The sequence below is a fragment of the Pomacea canaliculata genome, linkage group LG2 (assembly GCF_003073045.1).
Source record: "Pomacea canaliculata isolate SZHN2017 linkage group LG2, ASM307304v1, whole genome shotgun sequence".
Classification (NCBI taxonomy): Eukaryota; Metazoa; Mollusca; class Gastropoda; order Architaenioglossa; family Ampullariidae; genus Pomacea; species Pomacea canaliculata.
This window is the reverse complement of record NC_037591.1, coordinates 21102681-21115932: the sequence shown is the minus strand read 5'-3', so window position 1 is coordinate 21115932 and position 13252 is coordinate 21102681. Positions and strand designations below refer to the sequence as shown.

At 40.4% G+C, this 13252-nt stretch overlaps 1 protein-coding gene across 2 annotated transcripts; it reads right to left on the bottom strand.

Moving 5' to 3' along the window:
- Positions 1-20: 20 nt before the first annotated feature.
- On the bottom strand, positions 21-10351 carry LOC112556761. 2 transcript variants are annotated; one of them, XM_025226103.1, is made up of 7 exons: positions 10186-10351; positions 8870-9067; positions 7250-7510; positions 6412-6794; positions 2927-3187; positions 2014-2413; positions 21-1089 (listed from the first exon to the last, which is right to left on the bottom strand). In XM_025226103.1, exons 5-7 carry the CDS (start codon positions 3179-3181, stop codon positions 527-529), a joined length of 1218 nt encoding a protein of 405 aa, XP_025081888.1. In that variant the 5' UTR covers positions 3182-3187; positions 6412-6794; positions 7250-7510; positions 8870-9067; positions 10186-10351; the 3' UTR covers positions 21-526. The 2 variants fall into 2 exon arrangements, with proteins under 2 accessions (XP_025081888.1, XP_025081887.1); XM_025226102.1 differs by lacking the exons at positions 6412-6794; positions 7250-7510; positions 8870-9067; positions 10186-10351 and adding an exon at positions 4828-6031.
- Between the last annotated feature and the right edge of the window lie 2901 nt (positions 10352-13252).

Below are 13252 nucleotides of genomic sequence, written 5' to 3'. Positions count from 1 at the left end.
AACTTCAGTATACAGAGATATTATATTCATTTGGCTTTATGTATTCCAGGTTCCATGGGATATGACAAAACAGTCCGCATAGCGCTCGTTACGGATATAACACGGCTTTTTTCTGTCTATATCTAAATGATTAGTGGTAGAGCAAAATTTCCTTCATCAAAGACATAAGTGCAGGTAAAAAACAAAAGTCCTAGCAGTAATGGTAAGGAAGAATGTTAGCATAAAAGGTATTAGAATAAATGAAAAAGAACACAAAATATTACAGTTTGCAGATGCCACACAAATATTTATGGAGGGCTACGAATTATCTGTATTGTCCATAGGAATGTTATTACCATGGGAATCCCATGGGAAACGTCCCATGGGATGGGATTTTGAAAAAACAGAAGCTATCTGGTTAGGTAATAGAAAAAAAAATTCACCCATAAAATATTCCCCACACCTGAAGTTTAAATTCATTTCATGGCAAGCAGTGATGTAGCACTGTATCACCATGGACACGTGTGGCTGTCTCCACAAATGCTTTCTACCACAGCTTTTTCTCCCGTAATTCTAAAATGTAGTTCAAAAGTATCTGAACTTTGACTCTGTTTATCCCAAGTCCGTAGTGACCGCCATCGAAGCTGGCCGTACCGTCCGTCAGGTTGAAACTGTCAAACACAGGCACGTGCCACGCGCTAAGGAACTCACTGATCACGTGGTTGTATCGCAAGGTATTTTCAGGTGTCTGCCAAGGGTAATGATGAGGTGAGGTAAGCAAGCCTGATGAGTGGTAAGCTAGCCAAACAAGTTTAGGGTTACTACTACTGGACGAGTTCATTTTGTGTAAAAGGGACAGCAGGAGCTTTTGGCGGACCTTCTCCACTTCAAAGTGATCGTGAATCCCAAAGGACATGAAGACGATACTGCGGCTGACGTTGCTGAGGTTGATGATGGCGGTATGGACGGCGGCAGCGACAGAGTCAAGTCTGTAGTCGTCCACCAACTTGACTTTGACTCTTTCATTGCACACGGTGGTGTCTGAATCCACATGAAGACGGCAGACTTTTTCCGTGAACATATAGAGGCCGGCACATGATGTTTGAAGTTCTATGGAAAAAATTTAAACCAAACAAATTTAATTTTTTTAAAAAGATGCAGCTGTAGTTTTGTTATCTTGTTATTATCAATGGTTTAACTATTAACCATGGCGTGTTTAAAGTAAAAGTAAGTTCTCTCTCTGTTCCCTGGGTCGAGTCATTGGGCGGGGATAATGAATTGCAGCAGTAGTGGTGTATGCGCGCCACGAACTGGACTGCTGGCAGACGATTTTTTCCATTTAACTGCTAAAACGAAGCATGATACACGAAAACTTCAGGTTTAGTCACATTCTTTGTTACGGCTCACCGAGACTAACAGCGGACAACTTCGCAAGAGGCTAAGCGTTGGTCTTTGAAGACAGACAGCCGTCCACTATACACATCCTTGATCCAGACCACTTCTACGTCTCATTACAGAATGTCTCCCAGTTGGCGATCTTAATGTTTAAAAAAATCATCAAGAAACTTCGAATACACATTCCAAACGCATGATTAAAAAAAATTGTTTCGTTTTATTCCATAATTGTTTAGCAGACTAAGAGCTCCTGACAAAATCATCAGACATATTGTCAGAATTATTGTTACTTTCGAATTGATCTGTAATTGAAAATCTCTTTCTAAAACTTTTTTTTAAATGGCTGCTAGAATAGGCTGTGCTCAGGGGTGAACTTAGTATAATTTGATATTGTTTACGATCTCATAATGTCGACGGACACATATTTGTCCACAGTTCCATAATATCGACCGACATATTCTCTACAACGTCCCAGGTCTTCAGTGGGTGTGTAGCCTTAATGACAAAAAATGTGTTCAAACGTGTGTTCATTCTCTGATATATTTTTCATTAGATTTTTTTTTACTGGAAAAACGATACGAGGAAATTCATATTCATACTGAGTGTCAGTGTAAGAGACAGTGCCTAGTGTCAACATACCTGGAGGCGTGCGAGGACCCATCGCTCCGTGGGTTTCGTTGTTCCTGGCTGCCAGTAGGAAGGCCGTGAAGACGTGTCTTACGAACGAGTCCCCGATGAAATAGAGAGTGGCGCCATCTAGCAACTCACAAATCTCGTTGTGAGACAGGTGTCGGAGCTGACAGGTGGGGTCTGATGGGCGCCAGGTGGCGTACTCAGCATCGATGGGTCGTCGCGTATCATAACAGTTGGCGCAGGTGCACTGATGTTGTGTTTTGTTGGTGCAGACGTTGTTGTAGCAGCAAGGGGTGTCGCCGTTAGGGTCACACAGAGCTCGGTACACAACGTTTGGGAAGGTGACATTACCACAGAGTTTGTCAGGACGCTGAAGATTGGTTGGGATTTTCTTCTCTTTTCGAACCTACAAATAAGACAATAACCTTAGCCATAGTCGATCCCCCCTACCCCACAACAACAGGCAGCGGTCAAGGGACTACTGACTGATCACACACACACACAAACAAACACACTCTAAAATACATTATAATAATGGTCAAATTTATCATATACAAGTCAAGGACCTACTGACAAGAAGAAGTGCATGATATCAATCAAATAAGCTTCACAAATGTTGTTTCATACAAAAGAAGCATCAAGTCTTTCTTATATCTTACATATATCGATAGACGAGCTTTCAGTGTTAAAAATTTTACTCCCAATTATGTTTCGAGTGAATCAGTATTATCTGTTTCAAAATGACACTTTCTTGACGTGTGTTTTTCTTCTTTTCATGACTGCTAACATTTCACCACGAAGGGTGTGTGTGTGTTTTCATATATATTATCATATATATTAATATAAAATGGCGGCTAGAGTATAAAGAAAAAGAAATCCCAGTTTAGATTTATCATTTAAATGAACATTATTAGTTTACCTTATCGTTGAAAAGTTTCATTTCGTTGGATTCAGCAGCGGAAAGATTTCGAGTTTCCCATTGTCCATAGACCATCAACTTCAGGACGTCTTTGCAGTAGACCTGTAAGGGCTCAATTACTTCCGGTTCCGGAATAATGTTTGTGGCCGTCATGAATGGCGTCAAGACAAAAGACCAGCGTGCGAAGTTGACTATTAGACCACCAAGAACGAGAAGCGACAGGATCGCCAGCATGAGCCACCTAAATTTCGCCATTTTTATCTGAAGAGCAATGAGATTGACTTAGTGGTGCCTTTATTTCTATGAAAAATCAGGATGGCAAAAGATAGACAAAAAGAGAAAGAGTTTTAAAGAAAGTAAAATTATTTTTAAATGAATAAGTTAACACAGCAGTAGGCGTCCATCAAGGGTTTTCTCTGTCAGCTAAAGTGTTCAACATCTGTTTGGAAAATATCGTGCGAGAAACCCTTAACTTTCAGCGGGAGGCTGATATGCTACCTACGCTTTGTAGGACACATAAGTCTGACAGAAACAACTAACGGAGAATTATAAGACCTTGATAACTGACAGGCAGTTCAAACATTCATATGGAATGAAGACCAGCACGGACAGGAGTAAAGTCACGGTAACTGGCAACAGCAAAGCAGGAATATACATAAAAGGAGTAGGTTCGAATAGATAACAGCAATAAGTACTTGGTAGCCACTCTTTGTAAAAGATGGCAGCTTAAAGACAGGTACCTAGGATCGTAACAGCAACAGCGACAATGGGTTTTTCAAATGTAATTCCTTTGTAGTGAAATGAGTAAAAGTGACAGACAACGCAAGCCAATGAACTCTTGTATCACTAGAGTACTACGTTTCTACATGCTATCATACAGGGTAGACATGTTTGGTAGTTTGATATCTAGCTTTAACGTGCTACGTTCTACATTTTGTCATAAAGTCTAGACATGTTTCAAGGGACAACATGTATTTTTTTAATACTTTACTGTTCTTGTGTTTGTTATCGTGTGCTGACTTGGTCTTGAAACATACATAATGTTATAGTCATGAGAGAAGGTCTACCGCTCACACGTTAAAAACATTCTGTGGGTCTCTTTTTTACATGTAAGACTTGTTTGCTCATGAACTTTCGTTATGTTCTAAGATTGAGGAAACACTTTTGTGGTGAAATAATCCAACACTATAGTCTTAGAAATTGATGACACGCTACTTTTGTCCGCACTCGTTTGTGGACTTACCAGCTACCTCGACAGCACATCATCCACTCAGTTATTTCGCCAGTTACATTAGTTGTTTTCTCGTGCACAAGTGGCTGACCCGATTTTTCCTGAGCGTGTATTGATGACCTCTCTAGCCGTTGGCCACCTGTAAGTGGATCTGTGTGTGTGTGTCTCTCTCTCTTTCTGTGTGTGTGTGTAGGTTGACGGAAAGTACAGTACAGTGTATTTCAGGTTACTCAGCGACTCCTCGATAGTGTCCTCAAGACCTATTGCAACTTTTTATTGCCCTCCACCATACTGAGCAAATTGCCTAAACACTTGCTAATGTTTCCGTGCAGTAAAACGAGATAAGTAAGTAGCGGACGATCAATTGGTTGTGTTGTAGATGCGCTTGCTGAGCTCCACCATACCCACGTCCTTCATGAGCAGTGAGCAAAAAATAAGTGTTCGCACATTGTTTGTTCAAATTCTTAAAAACTCACCAGGAGCGGGGCGTTGAATATTTACTAGTTTCTTTTAAAAATGTGTTTACATCACACATGTAATATTTTAGGGATACACGGATACACAGTACTTTGTAATAAATATACCCACCCACATAATCAAAATATCACATTTAACAGAAAAATAAGAACATTAAGCTTATTCATATCTTTAATTTAAAAAAAAACCTTACTTGCATGAGTCGAAGCTCGTTACTTCAACAAGTGTTGACGTGATACTTGACTTTTAGAGAAAAAAAAACTGTCTCTTGTACAAAAATCCTTATAACCTGTGAGTAAGGCTTCGTGTCACAGACACTGTGTTGGAATGTTCCTGAGTTTTTTGACATTGGCCCCGGGGAACTGGGCCCTTGGGTGACCGGGTTTAACTCGTGGTATCAATGTCAACATAGTCTTGCAGCGGGACAAAAGGTACAACGCTCACATGTCAGGGGTCATATTGCACTACGAGGATCACGAACCACAACCCGTGAACTTCCCGGACAAAGGGCTCAACAACGTGTGATGAAACGCACAAAAATCACGATTTATTTTACAGAAAAAACGTCGCTAATATCTCTGGTAGCCAACAGGCTGTACTTGCTGTGTCCACACAGGTCCGTCTGTCCCATGTAATACCTACACGCTGGCAAATACTTCCCTCCTGATTTGAGCGATTTTACGAGCCATTTACAATTACCACATGATCGACACGTAGCGTACACCAGTAACCAGTAAGAGCGACTATTACTAGAGCATCGCGTGACAATCTACGGTTTTTTTTACGGTTAACTATCTACCAACACAGAGAGAGAACCTCCTTGTTCTAAGGGAGACAACTGTTTGTAGAGCGACACAAAGAACATTGTGGTCTGAGCATGGGATATGATAATGCTGTCAAAGGTCAGGGTTAGGGTTATTCTCTCCCTGTCACTAGGCAACCAGGGAGTCAGCCTTTGTGCTGGAAAACAAACTGAGAGGTGTTTTAGTCACTGTAATTAGCTCAACTTTTAAATTACATGCATCATTCTTATTTATTAACGTCCTTTTAATAAACTTAATGTTTCCATATGCAGAAATTCCCTGGCTTCAAAACTAAGAATTCATGAGACATTATCGCTGTTATCAGATAGTACTGAGTATTTGGTTTTCTGTACTCAATGTTAATATATTATAAAGCTTTAACACACAAAAATAAAAATATTATCAGATTCGAATGAATTAAGCATTAACTTCAGTATACAGAGATATTAAATTAGTTTGGCTTTATGTATTCCAGGTTCCATGGGATATGACAAAACAGTCTGCAGAACGCTTGTTACGGATATGAGACGGCTTTTTTTCTGTCTATATCTAGATGATTAATGGTTTCTTTCAAGTCATCCTGCCTGAGCAAAAATTTCATTCATCTTTGGTTCTAATCCGAACCTTGTGACATTAAGTTAACCACTAATGACATGGCTTTATTAAAGCGTTTTGAACATTAGATTTAGTTACAGTAATTATACAAACCCAGGAAGCAACATACACAAATTGTTCTATATGAACAGAAAGGAAAATAGACAGAATTCAAACTGATTTTTTACGGTTTTTTTTTTACGGTTAACTATCTACCAACATAGAGAGAGAGAGAACCTCCTTGTTCTAAGGGGGACAACTGTTTGTAGAGCGACACAAAGAACATTGTGGTCTGAGCATGGGATATCATAATGTTGTCAAAGGACAAAACTTCAGATTAAAAAAAATATTACTTTTAATAAAACGAGTGCTTTTTGTACTTAGAAATCCGTAGAAGATGGCATTTCAGTCTCTGCCAATGGATGAAAAAATTACTTCTGTGACAATTCGATGTTCTTCTAGTAGCGAGGACAGGGACAACGCGATGTGTTGGAATCTCGTTCTGTGACAGGTGTCGGAGCCGACAGGTGGGGTCTGATGGGCGCCAGGTGGCGTACTCAGCATCGATGGGTTGTCGGGTATCATAACAGCTGGCGCAGATGCACTGATGTTGTGTTTTGTTGGCGCAGACGTTGTTGTAGCAGCAAGGGGTGTCTCCGTTAGGGTTACACAGAGCTCGGTACACAACGTTTGGGAAGGTGACATTGCCACAGAGTTTGTCAGGACGCTGAAGATTGCTTGGGATTGTCTTCTCTTTTCGAACCTACAAATAAGACAATGACCTTAGTCGATCCCCCCAACAACAACAGGCACCGGTCAAGGGACTACTGACTGATCACACACACACACAAACACACTCTAAAATACATTATAATAATGGTCAAATTTATCATATACAAGTCAAGGACCTACTGACGAGAAGAAGTGCATGATATCAATCAAATAAGCTTCAAAAATGCTGTTTGATACAAAAGAAACATCAACTCTTTCTTATATCTTACACATATCGATAGACGAGCTTTCAGTGTTAAAAATTTTACTCCCAATTATGTTTCGAGTGACACTTTCTTGATGTGTTTTTCTTCTTTTCATGACTGCTAACATTTCACCACGAAGGGCGTGTGTGCACATATATATTAATATAAAAGGCCGGCCAGAGTATAAAGAAAACGAAATCCCAGTTTAGATTTATCATTTAAATGAACAGTATGAGTTTACCTGATCATTGAAAAGTTTCATTTCTTTGGATTCAGCAGCAGATAGCTTCCGACTTTCCCATTGTCCATAGACCATGAACTTCAGGACGTCATTGCAGTAGACCTGTAAGGGCTCAGTCACTTCCGGTTCCGGAATAATATTCGTGGCCGTCATGAATGGCGTCAAGACAAAAGACCAGCGTGCGGAGTTAGCTATTAGACCTCCAAGAATGAGAAGCGAGAGGATCGCCAGCATGATCCACTTAAACTTCGCCATTTTTTTCTGAAGAACATTGAATTTAGCTTGTTATGACTTAGTTGTGCCTTAATTTCTATGAAAGGTCGCGATGGCAAAGGATAGACAAAAGAGAAAGTATTTTAAAAAAGCTAAAATTATTTTTAAATGAATAAGTTAACACAATCGGTTTGGCTGGCAAAATCATCGGAATTAATATGTATCTTGAGAGGTTCCGGATTCTTAATTTTCTTTATTTAAATACGGATGAATACAGTTTACTCGTGTGAATTAATAACTGGAGGTTTTTACGTATGTACCAAGTTTTTCTTTTTTATACTGTGGCGCTACTTTAGAAAAACCCGTTTGAACGTCCTCTGTAAGTTGATATACGCGAATTTTCCAAAACAAAAATAGCACTTCCTACAGGAAAAGACAGAGAATTTCTGCTAAATGTGATTATTAAAACTAATGAAAAATTATATTTTGGGTTTGCGTTTTTTTTTCTTTTGATTAAAATGTAACTAATGGAGATATCTTGTCTGAAAGGGAGATAACCTCATGGTGTCTTCTGCTGAAAAGACGGATCTCGCTGACTGGGTAATTTGTAACCAAAAGATAGCACGATAAAACCAGTAAATCAGTCCCATCAATGTCACTTTTCCATCCCAACCTCAGTATAGAATCAGAGGTGTGTTTCCTCCCCTGAGCTTCTTTTTCAGACAAGGAGTAGATCAGAGCAAGGACGTGTATAGGTGGACTGCTGTCTGTCTGCCAAGACCAACGCTTACCCTCTTGCGAAGTTCTCCGCTGTTAGTCTCGGCGAGCCTAGACAAAGAATATGACTAAACCGGAAGCTTTGTAGTCTCATGTATCGTTTGAATAGTTAACTGGAAAAAAAAATCGTCTGCCAGCAGTCCAGTAATACAAGTTCGTGATCAGAGTACGCTGTTACGTTACTTATGCAGGTCATCACACGCTTATTGTGTTTTAATGATTGGCTCCATGGAAATAAAATTGAATATATTTAAATGAGAAATAAAAACAAAAATATCAACAGCTGTGCAGATGTTGAACTAGTCCAATAAAAACAAAAACAAAAACGGGTATTTTACTGGGGACGCCGGGAGTACCTGCCATTTATCCTGTCTCGGCAACTGGCTGACCGAGCGGGATATGAGAGACGATCCTGATTTGTTTGATCTGTGGGTTAGCGAACTCAGTAGGAGTGGGATATTTATGTTCTTTTACGTGTTCTTCTGTCTTCATCAACCTTTCATTTTAGTGCAATCTTTTACAGGCGGACGAATACACATAATGATCACCCCCAACTCAAAATCTCACTTTTAAGAGGAAGATACAACTGACTATTAAGCATAATCAGAAGTTTTTTAAAACAAACCTTACCTGTGCCTGAGTTCAAACTCGTTGCTTTAATAAGCGTTGACAATTAGCAACATGAAACTTTTAGAAGAAAACAGTCTTTTTCACAAAAATCTTCATTTCCGGTGAGTTAGGCTTCGTGTCACAAGTGCTGCGTTCGACACCTGTAGGTGCGACTGCTACTCCACCGGCGCTTGACAGTTTTGTTTTCTTGTTAGTTACCTGCCAGCAGAGAGAGAACCTCCTTAAGGTTGTAAAAGAGAAAACTGATTGCAGAGCGACACAAAGCACATTGTTATCTGTGCATGGGAGACGATAATGCTGTCAAATGTTGGTCAACTCTAGCAAGAAATTAAAAAAAAATAATTACTGTTTAAAGCGCACGTTTGTACTTGATGAAACTCAGGAGATGATTGATCATTTCGTTATATCTAAATGTATTGTGAGGTGCTTGCCAAGGGAAATGAGCAAGCCTAGTGAGGGGGATACCAACCAAACAAGTTGGGGTTAATAATACTGGACGAGTTCATTTTCTGTTGAAAAAAAAGTGAGGAATAGCAGGAGTGGATCTTAAAGCTCTATTGAAATCATTTAAACCAAACAAATGTCAGTTTCCATTTACACACACACAGACATAAACACTCATACAGTCAAAACACAGCCTTATCATCTGACGACGACGTACAATGACATTTGAACAAGTCTGGAGTTTAAAATTGTCCCTTTGACCAGATTTAGAATGCCAAAACAAGAACTACAGAAACAGATTGTTTACATACATTTTTTTGCGATGAAAGCCTCAGTGAAACATTGTCGTATCAGTTAGCTGTGCACAAAATGTAGGTGAGATTGCTACTCCAGCACAACTTCACAATGTCAGAGTGTTGCCCGACTACAACACGTATCAGCAGAGGTTTGCTGTTATCGGACTCACCCCTCAGTCTCTTTGAACTGTTCAAGTTTCATGTATGAATAACGTTTTGCAGTGTGATAAAAATGAAAATTCAATTGATACTTGCGCTGATACTGTAGTTTTATGTGAATAACTATAATAGCAATATGTTAGCACATTTCCCAGCCAGGAGTAAGTTCAGTGCCCTTTGATATGAACTATCGTCAAAGGCAACATCTGTGTAAAGCATGCAGTGACGGGCAGAGAAAGATCTGGCAAACGTTTGCCGGGTGCTAGGAATCTACATTTTATTACTGACTTCCAGGTTACAATCCTGACATTTGTGCTACACTATTCTGACACAAGTACACTTACATATACACACATATACACTCATACAGCTCAAACACAGCATGAACAACGTGATTTTTTGAAAAAAAAGTCTCACGCTTTCTGGAGTTGAACTTTGTCACGTTGACCAGGTTTAGAATGCCAGAACAAGACACTATCCAGTTTTATCTGCAATAAATGTATCAGTGCAACATTTTCGTGTCATTTAACAGTCACCGTGCACAAAGTGTTGGCGAGAATAAAACCCGGCCACACCTCGACAATCTCAAATGGAAAAGCAAATCCTGAGTCTCAGGAGAGACAAACCCCTAGCTCAGTCACTTTCGTTTCCTGTTTAAGTGACAAATGTTTGATGAGCGATAATTCCTGCTGAATAAATGTGCTGATTAAGGGGGTTCTTTAGATAAAAACGAAATGTGGAAAGACATAATTTAAAAAGCAAATAAATTGGAGTATAAAGATGTTAGTCTCGAATCAAAAGAAGGGGATAACTATTTTGAAGGCATGAATCTTAATGACACGTACGCACGCGTTGTTTCCTGATGGCGTGTAAGTGTCCCATGAGTCAACCTTCCTGTAACGATTCGCGATTCAGGCGAATCTAATTAGATTCATATTATTTTTAATTCTCCTTGTGGTCAGGGAAGAGCAGTCGCGCGGAGGCGCGTCAGCTCTCATTCTTTTACGTCATGTATGAAGTGACGTAAGTAAGCTCGACACAGCGTAACTAGGACGACGGTAGTCAATGGAGGGCGAAGCCATGCCTGCAACATTGGACTCATGATTGGTCGGCACAGTCTCCGAGAAAGACTGTGAAGAGGTCGTCCTAGTTACCTGGTCGCGAAGGACCTGATTGGTCAAGAGCTCTGAAGAGAACGAGTTAACTTAGGAGATTTAACGTTTCTCGGGACAGTCGAGACCAAGCAGTGGGAGAGTAAACATTGTGTGCTAACTGCCTTCAACGTTATATCCAACGTTCCTCAGTGGGAGATCATCATTTGTATTCCGAGTTGTGGTGTAGCTATTACTTCCTCTGGAATATATCAGCTTCGCCGATACAAGTGATGTGGTTTTAATGTGGCTTCTAGACTCACGAACTTCGTGAAATAATTCGTCGGATATAACCTGCTGGTCCAGTCGGTCATCTCGCCAGCCCGTCTGTTAACCGTAGGAGAGGGTTGGCGCTGAGGGAGTAGTGTTCTTTTATTTTGTTTCATCCACATCTCATCGCTAATTAATTTCATAAACATTAAATGTGTTAATCGTTGGCCGGACCTTTTTGCTGAAAAAGGTGAAAGTGCGGCGAGCGTGGTTTACATGCAGATGTTTACACGCGCTCGCAGACACATTTAACCACTCTTTTCAAAAAACGTTACACTTCCAAACACTTGCTTTATCCAACAGAACACCTGTCCCTGTTTGTTCAGCTTGTCCCTATCTTGGTTCTTGCAAATTTGTCAATCACGTACGTGCGTGTGAACCGCTGTCGGACCTGCGCCACGAAAGGAAAGGATCAGCGATTCCTTCTAATGCCAAACCCTGAAGGACGAGCGATTTTTCTAGAAGGTGGGGTAAGATTCTTGGTTGGCCGAACCAGCAACGATGTCATGAACAAGCCTGGAGAGGACGAAGCGTACCGGACTGTGAGGAAAGTGTTTTTCGCTTTGTTTCAATTTCATTAACCTGATGTCGGGTAGTTTATTGGTATCTCCATAGTGTGTTTTATTGTATTCAACCTCATTTCTTTCTAAATGTTTTGTGATTATAATTTGTTGACTGTGTTGTCGGCTGTGTTTGCGTATGTGGGTGAGTGTGATTACCAGTGTGTACGCGCGCGGACGTGCGAACAGGCTGGTGAGTGGGTGTGAGAGGGCGAAAGTCGGGTGAACGAGCCAGCTGAAGTGTCCCCTTTCCCCTCGGGGGACTTAGGGCTATCCTTCTCACATCTGCATCTTTTATTCACACACACATACACTCAATGGTTAGTTTATGGCAGTTTAATCTGTAACTGCTAATACTGTCTCGTTGATCACACATAATTTATTACAACTTAATCGTTCTTAGTTACACCTTAACCTTTATTTGGTTTTCAGAATGTTGAGCTCACGTCGCTCAGCAGTAAGGAGCATGTGTGTATGTGTGTGTGTGTGTGCGCGCTTGCACTTTCTGACCTGACAGTCGGCACGCAGGTCCCCGTCTTGTGCTCAGTCAGGCAGTTACCCAGTCACGATCACACGGTTCAGGTATCACAAGAAAATATAATGTTTCTGCTCAACTCATTTAACATGAATACAGCTGTTGAGACTGGCGCGTTGTCATTGTGATGTTATTGAAGTTTTTTTAGTCCATGTGTCTGTGTATTTGCATGTGTGAAAACAGCCTGCGAAGGTTTGCTTTTTTTGTGGTGGTGGTGGGGTATCCTCACTAACCTTTCATAATATCACAAAATAGCAGCATTGATATTAAACAAACCTGAACACGTCTTTGATCCTGAAATATGTTCATGTTTATTTGAGATTATGGCTTTGCCTCCAGCTAGGTGATGAACCAGGTGTACAAGAACTGACCACGATCCTGCTTATTAGATATCAGCATTAGAACTAACTGTTTCATGGCATTAGATATCATTATTAGAACTGCTCCATGACACTGTTCATGTAGATAGCAAAAATCTCCGTGTCATGAGTAGACAGTACTGCTCGACTGTTTCCCTGGGACATCATGCTGTTATGGCGAAGACTCTGAAGGCCTGTCTGGTGGAGAAGGTATGAATGTGTTATGGCATTGATGTACCCATGTGATGCTAGTCCCTCTTCTATCCCTAGTCATATCGTATCTTTAAGTCTGGTGTGTTCCCCCAAACCTACATATTCTTGTACAACATATTTCTTACTTCACCAAACATGGTGCAAAGTGCTGATAGTACTTTGGCTGAGTTGTAGAGGAATATAATACAATCTCTGTCTTCTTACCGATTAGGGAAATATACACATAAACTTGGAGCCTTAGGTCGTCTGCATCCAGCAATAGTACAGTGATGTCCGCGATGACTGAAGACATTTTGTGTATCTTTCGTTCAACAAAAGAAAAAGACCTGCAAATGGGCGCACTGCTTCTTTATATGGGTTCAACAAATTAATAATTTTCCTTTTTTTTTCTTTCTT

What these genes read in the sequence shown, in the direction of transcription:
- LOC112556761 (XM_025226102.1), bottom strand. An exon ending in TGAAACTTTTCAACGATAAG is followed by an intron (nt 2,414 to 2,926) that starts GTAAACTAATAA and finishes TCTTATTTGTAG; the next exon opens with GTTCGAAAAGAGAAGAAAAT. An exon ending in GGGTCCTCGCACGCCTCCAG is followed by an intron (nt 1,090 to 2,013) that starts GTATGTTGACAC and finishes TTTTTTCCATAG; the next exon opens with AACTTCAAACATCATGTGCC.